Here is a 10,000-nt window from a genome sequence, read left to right as displayed (position 1 = left end):
GCAGGGCTCTTTACGCAGGTTGCAGCCAAGCTAGAACATTGTCGCGGTCTTCCTCCTTTTAGCTGGGGTCGTGTATCTTGCAGGCCGCCATAGGAACGTGAACTTAGCTATAAAGTGAAATGTATTAGTTGTTTTCTTGAATAGTTCTCTTTTAAGAAGGACTGAGCTTCTTCTTACAGTCTACTATGACCACGAATCTCCTTACCTTTCCACAGATCTGTCTCAGGTGGCGGTCCACAGCAAAGCACCTCTACATTCCCTTGACTTTCTTCCCACTTCATACCAGGAACACCGACGTCTGCTCCGCATGACTTTGTTGGTAGGACGTGGTGCGCTGAGTCTAAAGTGAACACACCGCATCTAGTTGTATACCACGACAATTCTACCCGACTGTCACTTGGCGCCCCCGCCGAGCCGCCCGGCCCAAAACAGGCCGCACACTCTTGTCAGAAGATGTATCCGGAACGCACTCCGTTGGCGTTCCAATCGAGGTCGGACTCGCCGTCTTGGCCTCCGACGGTGTTCCATTTGTATGCACTCCACGTAGACGCTCGAAGCTGGCGCACTCTCTCTCCTCGCGACAGTCTATGCGTCCTGCAAGCCCATTCTATCCTTGGTTGGCACTTAGACCAAGTCCAGTACTAGCGCTGGTGCAGCACTTCTACTAGTATCCCTGTAACATCCGATCAGTATTGTAGAGTCCAAAATGAAGGGCCCGAGAATTATAATAACTGGCTATTTTAAGCCTTAACCCCCTAACTTTAGTGATGTTTAAAAACGAACATACCCGCAAATACTTTTCAGAAACCAAAAGATCAATATCTTTGCAACAGGGACAGGAGAGACGCGCTGTAGGGAAGCTCAAGCGGCACGAATTCAGCGCTGCTGAAAAGCACAGGATAGTGGTGTGCTACGTTTAGATAGACGTGGAGGTCAGGGCACATTTGCGAGGAAACATTCGATCGCGGAATCGTGGTGCTTGTCTTTGAGTCTCTGTAAGCACTGAGAAGCGCGTGTGGGTGGAATACAAGAAGCTTGGTGACGCGATGTTTGACGCTGTCGGTGCCTAGATTTCATAACGGCAACCTATCAGTTAACCTCGAACAATACATTAATGTGACAGTCGCAGCAAGAAACATCACCACGTTGTCGCAAGCCAATGTATGACAAGGTGTTTTCGCACCCGTCATTCGACAGTTCATAGATGCAATTAATTAGCACTCCGATTACAGCAAAACGGATTTGAGATGAGATTACTACAAAGTGTAAAGTAACTATATTGGTGCGTACAATATGTCGACTGCTGCGTAGACTAGGATTTTCCTGTATACAAGGAAAGAAGCGTCATAAAGCGCCACAACGTTGCATATAGGGCAGCCTATTTGCAAAAAAAAAAATAGCTTACCATTTTAACACCATTTTTATAAGCTAATCCGTCATGTTTACACTGTATTTAACTGTCGCATATGGAAACGTGCAACAGCTGGATCAAATAGTCACTTGAAATTGGGCCCTTCATTTTTGGCCCCTACACACGGACGGTCGCACTCCGGTAACCCAACCGTGCTTCATAAAGGTCACGGATCTTGGCCAACGTAGAACTTGGATGGAACGAAGGGAAGGGTCACCACCTGAAGAGGAAAACCGAAGCCAGTTGTGGGGAAGAATGAAAATTCAAAAGTGAGTGATTTATCGGAGTTTACAGTGCCCTCACTACCTAGTCTGCATCCAATCATTGAAGTCATCCAATCATCAACACTCTGCACTCGTCCAATCATCCTACTCCTCTAATCACTGATGGCGTAATGAACGTACGGTAATCATCGCGGGATTGGACTGGACAAGTTCGATAACCGGTACATACCGTCGAGAACCATGGAAACCCTCAATAGTGCTACACCGAGTGTCGCCTCACCTTGTCAGTCGTCTTAGGGCTCCCCAAGTGAGCCAAAAATGTGTCGGCGCGACCGTAGAGAATGACAGTCCCTATGAACGGCTACGGCACCGCTGAAACGCAGTGTGTCCTGGCTGAAAACCGGCACGTGCTCCCAAGTGAACGAGCCGCACCAAAACCTCTGATCCTTATTGAATAGTGTGGAGACATCTTCAGCACACTCACTCTTAGCTGTGGATCGAGTTCCAACGCTCCGTCCTGTAGAAACACCTTCAAAGCACTCATCAAGAGCACGCGTTCCTGTTCCGCCACGAACTTGGAGTAGCCCAATCCGAACATGTCAACTGGAGACAAGTTAGTTAGCGGAACTCTTCCTTGTAGATCTTCCTCCTGCTCAGCTTGTGTGAGGAGTTCAGCCGAAGCTAGTGTATTCTCGGTCGACCTGTTGTTTGCAGAAGTACCATCACTAGGAACTGAGGTCTCAGAGCGCTCCCCGACTGAAACTGCACAACAGCGGCGTTCAAGGCAGCTGTACCGCCTGGGTCTGACGTTCCTTCCCGCCCTAGCGTTTTTCGTGAGCTTGCCGTTCCATTCTGGACGGCAGCATCATCCGACGCTTTGTTGAGGATGTCAGCCATCCAAATAGCCAACAACACCCTCGTCCTGATGCCGATAGCGCCTCGATAAGCCGTCCACAAGACCCATTGAAGTCACGAGTTTGTGGTGCAGCTTGAACCGTAACTGCAACAACTCCATCGCCTACCGAGCCGACTTGGCGTTCGACGTTCTCATATTCTCACCAAAACTCCACGTGAGTACCTATGGTCAGTGAACAAGTCAAACTCGGCATGGTCGAGATGACGCCGGAACTTGCGCGTTGCCCATAGAACCCCCCAGCACTCGATCTCGGTCGTTCCACTTGGCTTGTAAACCCAACGCCGTTGGGATCCGACCAACATCTTGCTAGCATGCGCGATAGTCCTGTCTCATCGGTTGCCCTATGACGCATCGACGTAGAGCTAAAACCGATCCTTGAAATCGGGGTAGGAGGCTTCATCAGTGCTATCTATAGCTCTCGGAACGCACTTCGTAGTCGTCGTTCCGTTGGAACTCAACTCCCTTCTGCTTCAAGCTCTCCGATGGCACGGAAATCGCAGCGATACCCGGTATGTAGAGCTTGAAGTAACTAGTTAAACCCAGGAGCGCCCTAACCATGGATAGGTCATGCGGCTTCTTGGTATTCATCATAGTCTTCGCTCTCTCCGGATTTCGCAGATTCCAGTAGATGTCACGGTATGGCCAAGGAACGCCACCTGGTCCCGTCCCCAATCACGCTTCTTCATCTTTAACTTGAAACCCGCAGCCCTGGAGAGTTCCAATACCTGACGCACGGGGGTTGGAAGTTGTCGCTACCGAGGCCATAGTCATCCAAATAGACAAGACGAGTTCTCCGCTGAAAATCGAATAAATCGTTCTCCAACAATCGTTCGAAGGCTGAAACGGCGTTGCACAAAACAAATGGCATGGCTAGTCACTCGAAGAGCCCATAATTGCCCGTAAAGGCCGTCTTCTCTACGCTATCCGGATCAATTGAAACGTTTCAATATCCTAAAGCAATATCCATATTGGAGAAAAGCTTGGCGTTGCCGAGGACGTCCAGAATGTCTCGATCAATGGCATCGGGCGGCTGCCCTTCACAGTGACGGCTTTCTACTTGCGTAATCGATACAGAACCGATTTTGTTTCGTGCGGTTTTTGTATCATGAGCACCAGGATCGCCCATGGGCTTGTCGACGGTATGATGAGACCAAGATCTAGGTACTCTTGGATCTCCGACTCCAGGACATCTCCCTCAGCCTTCGACACTCTATACAGGGGCTGCTTAATTGACATATGCATTCCAGTATCAGTACTTAACTTCAGGAGTTCCGCTCTTCCCGGTTACTCGGATGTCTCGACGAACAAGTCCCTCGTGTCTTTAACACCTCTGCGAAAAGTCTCCTCTGTTCGCCCTAAACGATGAGTCCTAAAGTCCACCTCGAAGGCACCATCACCACCGCTTTCCATTGCAACGACCATTTCAGCTTCCCTCGTTCCAACTTGGGTCTTGGAGTTCCCACTTGTGACACTTATCACTGCGCTAATGTTCGCCGGCGTCCCGTTTTGCCCTGGAACCCTAGTCATGAAAGCCGATTCTGGCACGACAGTCATGGTGGCAATATAGGCACCGGACTTTTCTCGACCTCTTCAGCGGGAGCGCTGCAGGGCTTCAACCAACACCGCTCCATCCGTCACCATGCACACCATTCTAGCGACCCAAATGACTCGTCCGTTCCTGGAATGCCCTCTACTAGCACAAAAGACCTGTCCTTTACCGTTCCACGGACACTTGACCTCACCAGAGCTTGGGGATCAGGTTCCAAACGCGCAGACGGCGATATCATGGCTGCATACGTCTCTTCCACTCTCGTCACACCTAAGGGTATCACATCCACCGTTTCCTTCAGCATCATCACCTGCTCATCCAGATCCAAAACGCTCTCAATAAGCCCGCCCTAGTGATTGCGTCGACGAACCAATAGCCTGTCACCCCGAAGGGAAGAGTCTTTTCCGGGCAGGTCAACAAACCGGCTGACGCGGATCGCGTGTCCCGAAACGCTGCCCAAACTCCCCGTGTATGGTCGAAGTGCTTGGGAGGCTTGTCTAAGACGCATCAGCACGGGATTACGGCGGCTGGCGATGGTACCCGTGTTGGCAAGCATCTCCGAAGGGAAGTAATCAATAAAACCGTCCGGAAGGGCTTGCATACCCCCGACGCTGCATACAAAGCTAGCGGGCATCCTAATAGATGCACCCAGGCAATATTTGCCGTACGTTTGATAAAAATTTAACGCGCCCTCCAGATTGCGCTTGACACGCACGAAGCGCAGGGCTCTTGTTGTTCATGCATGTTAATGAATAGGGATTCAAGACAACACCTCCTACGGTCTTACGCCTTGGAAGAGGATGTGTATTAAACTCCATCCTAGAAGTTTGACGTAGTAGACGAACTGTCGTCTTCCGCTCGATAAAGCAATCCGGCAAGTTATTACATGCTTGAAACTCGACCAGAAGTCTCTCCAGAATTTTGTTTTCGTCTTCTTTTGTATTACCAGCGTAAAATGCATCAAGCATCCTCTGTCGATTTGCGGGGGCTCAGGAAGTCCGTCCACTAGTGTCAGAGAATGACTCTCTCGAGGCTGCCACGTTATAGGAATAATTGGCAGTATTGTGTGGTTCGATGTAGGTTTTGAAATGCCCACAGCGTTTTAGATGACTTCTGTAGTTTTCTGCTCTTCCTGGGATTTGTAATGGCTGGAGCAGTGCATTAGTTTTGTCAACCAGCTCCGAATCCTTGTAATCGTGATTGCAATGTTTGCAAATGGGATACATCCGAGTAGCACCACACCCGATAAAAAGATTGGTGAAGTGTTTTGCGCTCTTCGTACTCAAAGTATCCCGTTGTCCTCGCGATGGTTTCTAGAGTTGGTCGCCGTGCTAGCGTTCAGTAGATAGGTTTTGATCAACAATCGAATTGAATAGGATCCTTAAGTCGGTCGTTCTTCAGTGGAAAATCGAATGGATTCAATTGCTACAGCTTCCTAGCCACCAAAACGCTCGGCGTTAAAAAGGTGAAGTTTACGTACTGCGTCAGATACAAACCTATGTATACAACTCGAAGTGCACTGTTTGTCATTGATAAAAAAAACTAAAGGCCTGGTCATTTCAAAAGTAGGAGATGTTATAAACATAGGTAGATATCTGGGCAGCACAATAACCCATCTTCCACAATAAGACACGAACAGTGCAGCCTGGCAATGCTTTTCAATATTGCCTGGCTGTACACTGTGGGTAGGTTTTAGCGAAGGTCGACACCATGGAGAGCGCCGAGTATTCACTGGACGTCGATACCGGTGACACCATCACACGGTGCAAGATGGCAAAGCAGCTGGTAGACCGCTTCGGGAAGCCGTTTGGCCCGAAAGCCACGAAGTGGCGAAATGTGGGGACTTACGAATTGGCTGCTGGGTCCGTTTCGGATTCTTCGATGGCCAGCGGACTCAGAAAAGTCCTTGACGATGCAGTGAAGGTTCATTAAAAGCCGTCTATGAGGCGGTTCGTGAGACACACGAATAAATTGTGCGGGGGAGCTCACAGTCGGACGATTTCATGAAAAAAGGTTCCGAATCCAGAGCCCACTGTGTCCGCATCACCCATGAGTAACCCTTCTTCAAAGCCCCACCTGCAAAACACAGTAGGCAACAAGAATATATGACCATAACCGATTAAAATGGATGTATCAATCAAATTATTGATTTGATTTCTTCTTCTTCAGAAAATTCGGTACCTACAGTTGCCAACCCATACACCATTACAAACTGGTAGAGAATGCGGCATACCTCGGCACTATTCCAGCCCGTTCCGGCCGCGACAAGATTCACCACCAACCGAAGTAGCGAAAGAACCAGTGATTTGTGCCCAGGTCGCGCAAACGCCGTGATCTGGCCAAATGTACCATTTCGTGGAGTGGAAGCTCAATCTACGATGCAAAGACAGTGAAAGCTTTCATATTCAAAACTCTAGAAAGCTCTTCTGAAGTTAAGCCTTCTTAAAAACCTACACGTCAGTCGGACATTCTATCCTGATCCTACTGCTAAGGAGCCATGCATACTTCAGGAAGAACAGCCATGGCCGGCCGCGATCAAGAAGACCACCACCTGCAAACGCAACGGAGTCAAATTTCCCGACATCGGGAAGTTTGATTCATGTGACTGTATTGGAGATTGCTGCTGGGACGTCTGTCGGAATGTGGACTTGGCGACGTTCTGCACCCTGCGTGCGTACAACCTAGAGCGAATTGCAGCAGCGCCCCACCCACGCTTACTACTCTCAAACTGTTTCATACGTGCCGCACGGACCTCGGAGTCTACACTACAACCGCTCTTGACATCGGAGACGTCATCGGTGAATACTGTGGAGAGCTAAGCAAGTTTCCGGCTGTCGTGCACGGCCAACCTGCTCAAGCAGTCAAGTAGAACAGTGGTTATCCGCTATTATACAACGCCAAGTCTATTAGCGTCTCTCGTTGCACGGCGCGTTTGTACTCTTTTAGGAAGAACTCGAAACCTGCACCCAGGCTGGGGTATACTTCGATGCCGTCAAAGAAACGATACTTCACGTTTTTAACCGTCGGCTGTTTTGGCAACGATGGTACTAAGCGCATACTTACGTCGTTTGCGGATGGTGTTGCAAGCTCGTGCTGAAGTACCATCTCATGCATTTGTTGCTGCAGTTTCTCGATCATGATGACAAGCGCTTCATTGCTAGTTGTCGTCATTGGTCGGGAGTTGGGTGGAAACCTCACAGGTGATGCTGGTGCCTCGAACGGTATACCACGTTGGTCTGCGGTTACGGTAAATTCTGAAAAAAGGAACGACATCTCGGTGTGCTCCACGCTGACCTCGTCGGGCTCACAACCTTGTTTTTCGTCCACCTCGCAGTGCTGGCCGCTCTTGTCGGTATCTCAAGGTCAATGTAGCGGTTGATGGTACTTCTGTTGGTCATCACGTGACCGACGTACCAGGTATAGTGTTTCTCCCGCACTCGTGACAGAGCTTGCTCTATCCGCACTTGATCTGCGCATTGGTTGGCCTTCTGCCGATTTAGTTGACAGTTTGGGCTTATAACCTGTTGGGAGCTACTGCAAAGGATGAGTCGCTGGGGTCGGATGAGAAGGCGCTTGTGTTGTTAAAAGTAGATTGTAAGGTGAGGTCAGAAGCTCCAACTAGCTAGTGGTGGGTTTCTAGACTAACAGGGAACCTTCTTGTACCACGTTGGTTACGAAACTATCAGTTGAGATCCACCACCTCAGTCGTTATCCTAATATACTGTATAACATTTGTATAGCCGGACAATATCTTCAAGCGGACACTCGCTAAGCCAATCATAACAACGCATTTCTCGAGAATAACCTAAACTTGAGAGATTTGCAGAACTATTTTTACTTCGTTCAGAAGCGCACTATCTCACATTGAAGGGCTATTTTTAATCGATCTGTACCCACTCTCTCACATTTACCTGACCTTTCAAGAACAATGCCACGAGGACGAAAGCGTGCTCCTGGGGGCGGCGGTCGGCAATCCAGCAACTATCAGCGAGAAGTGGAGACGTATCAGAAGAGGCTTGAGGTGATTAACTTTCACGACAACAACGGAATGCAAGCTACACTAGACAAGTTCTACCAATACCTTGTACAAAAAAAGCGTGAAAATAAACGAAAACGAATTTACGAATGGCTGAAAGACCGGGAGCGTATTGAATCCGTGTGTTTGTCGTCAGTGAACTAAAACGAAATCCGGAAGGTTGGCACTGCAACGACAATTTCTACAGCGGGAGAAGAGGCTCTGAAAGAGTGGGTGCTCTCGTTGCGCGAGGAGGGCGTCCCCGTGTTACGATTGATGCTGCAGCTGAAGACACAGGCCATAGCCGAAGATGAAGGTGTGGCAACTGTTTTTTTTGTGGTAGCTGGGTATGGATGAGCCTGATGATACACAAGAACCGACAAGAGTGGAACCAGTAAATGAATTAGTGGAGGAGTTGGAGCGCCTCAATGCTGTTGAAGACGCTGTTAGTGACTCGGACGACATGTTCGAGAGATACAGTGATGATGATGTTGAAGCGAAATAAGTAATGCAGCTGCACGTTTTTTATTATAATAATGAGGTTTTTATCTTGGTAGTGCATTTTTCTGTAAGTATAAAAAACTACCCTGTCCGGCTATACAAATGTTATACAGTAATCCAAATACTAGAGATAAAAGATTTGTACTCCTCTTAAACATACCTATCCCAAACTACACGAAGCCCTAATGTGACTGAGGAAAGCAGACAGACTTTTTAAGCCTCAGCAAAACGAACCTGCGAATATACGTCCAATAGCATCGTGTGATCACAGTGAAATATGCTACCGCGAGGTTATCCATCCTGCAATAATTTCAGTCATGTCGGCAGGAAGACTGTATTAGAAGAAGAAGAAAAAAAACTCTTGTCTTCAGTTTTTTTTAGCACATAGTAACACGGATGGTATCGGCGTGCTCAGCGCAAATACACGTTCGCGTAGGAGAAACAATGGATACGAACTACGTAGCTTCTTGTACAAGGGGGCAATGACATTACTTAGGCTTTCCGAGGGAAGAATCTTCCAGGGGTTGCCGTAGCGCACCCCCGCGTGATGTTATAGCGACATTAAGCAGTGCTATCGTCCTGCTGTCTCCATAGGCGGCCCAGGCATCGAGCCAACTCAACTCATTAGGCAGGCCTCTTCTATCTAGGCAGCACAGCCTAAAATCCTATGCGTTCTTCCCCTACGATTTTTCATGCCTACTTCGCTAGTCGATATAGGATTATATTTAATATTGGATCAGTGGTTAAATGCATGGAATGCCTAGAAGCTGCAGGGATCACTTTTCTATGAGGGATCTAGCCGCATTGGAGTTTGCGAGAGGAATCAACTCAAAGTACTGCTTTGCTTGTAGCTGACCTTCTAGCGCGTAGACCCACGGTGGCCTGGACTACATCTCTATTGCACGACCTATCGACGATGTTCTTGAAGGTCGGGTCGAATTCGTACGTTTCTCTCAGCTCGCGGACTTGCTTCCAAATACAACTAATTATCATTGGGGATTTCAAGATGGCAGCTGTAAGTCCCGCCAAGAAAAGAATCCATCATTGTAGGAAGATCGAAAAAACTAAGACGCAAACGACTTCCTTTTGGTAGTGAAATGAACTCTTCATATTTAGTCTTGTGCTGATCTTTCATGTGGCTGATGATGTTGTCTCTGCGAAAGGATCGGAAGGCTTTTTTTAGTTGTTGGTTGTTTTCGCTTTTCATTTGTCAACAGGGCTTCGAAGAGACCGGCAGCGTTTTGCGGCTTTTCCTCTATCCAAAAGCAATACAATACTTGCATAGCGCCTCTGACACATCTCCACTGAGTATTGGCACAGGCTGTATACCAAGTTCTATCTCGTAGGACGGAAGATAGCGCTGACGAGGATCTGGCTGCTTGAG

General features: G+C 48.4%; 3 protein-coding genes across 3 annotated transcripts; 2 read left to right on the top strand and 1 right to left on the bottom strand.

Moving 5' to 3' along the window:
- Positions 1-5,810: 5,810 nt before the first annotated feature.
- On the top strand, positions 5,811-6,032 carry PPTG_03617 (hypothetical protein; the record flags this gene model as incomplete). Its single annotated transcript, XM_008896293.1, has 1 exon — positions 5,811-6,032. The coding sequence occupies one exon, from the start codon at positions 5,811-5,813 to the stop codon at positions 6,030-6,032; it is 222 nt and encodes a 73-aa protein (XP_008894541.1).
- A 574-nt stretch (positions 6,033-6,606) lies between these two features.
- On the bottom strand, positions 6,607-7,271 carry PPTG_21347 (hypothetical protein; the record flags this gene model as incomplete). Its single annotated transcript, XM_008896600.1, has 2 exons — positions 6,607-6,865; positions 7,039-7,271. The coding sequence occupies 2 exons, from the start codon at positions 7,269-7,271 to the stop codon at positions 6,607-6,609; spliced, it is 492 nt and encodes a 163-aa protein (XP_008894848.1).
- Positions 7,272-8,028: 757 nt separating this feature from the next.
- PPTG_03616 (hypothetical protein) lies at positions 8,029-8,280 on the top strand (the record flags this gene model as incomplete). The annotated part of the gene is made up of 1 exon (XM_008896292.1): positions 8,029-8,280. The coding sequence occupies one exon, from the start codon at positions 8,029-8,031 to the stop codon at positions 8,278-8,280; it is 252 nt and encodes an 83-aa protein (XP_008894540.1).
- Positions 8,281-10,000: the final 1,720 nt, after the last annotated feature.

The sequence above is a fragment of the Phytophthora parasitica genome (assembly GCF_000247585.1).
Source record: "Phytophthora parasitica INRA-310 unplaced genomic scaffold supercont2.4, whole genome shotgun sequence".
NCBI classification, from domain to species: Eukaryota; Oomycota; class Peronosporomycetes; order Peronosporales; family Peronosporaceae; genus Phytophthora; species Phytophthora nicotianae.
The sequence above is the reverse complement of the archived record's forward strand: the minus strand, read 5'-3'. Positions and strand labels throughout refer to the sequence as shown.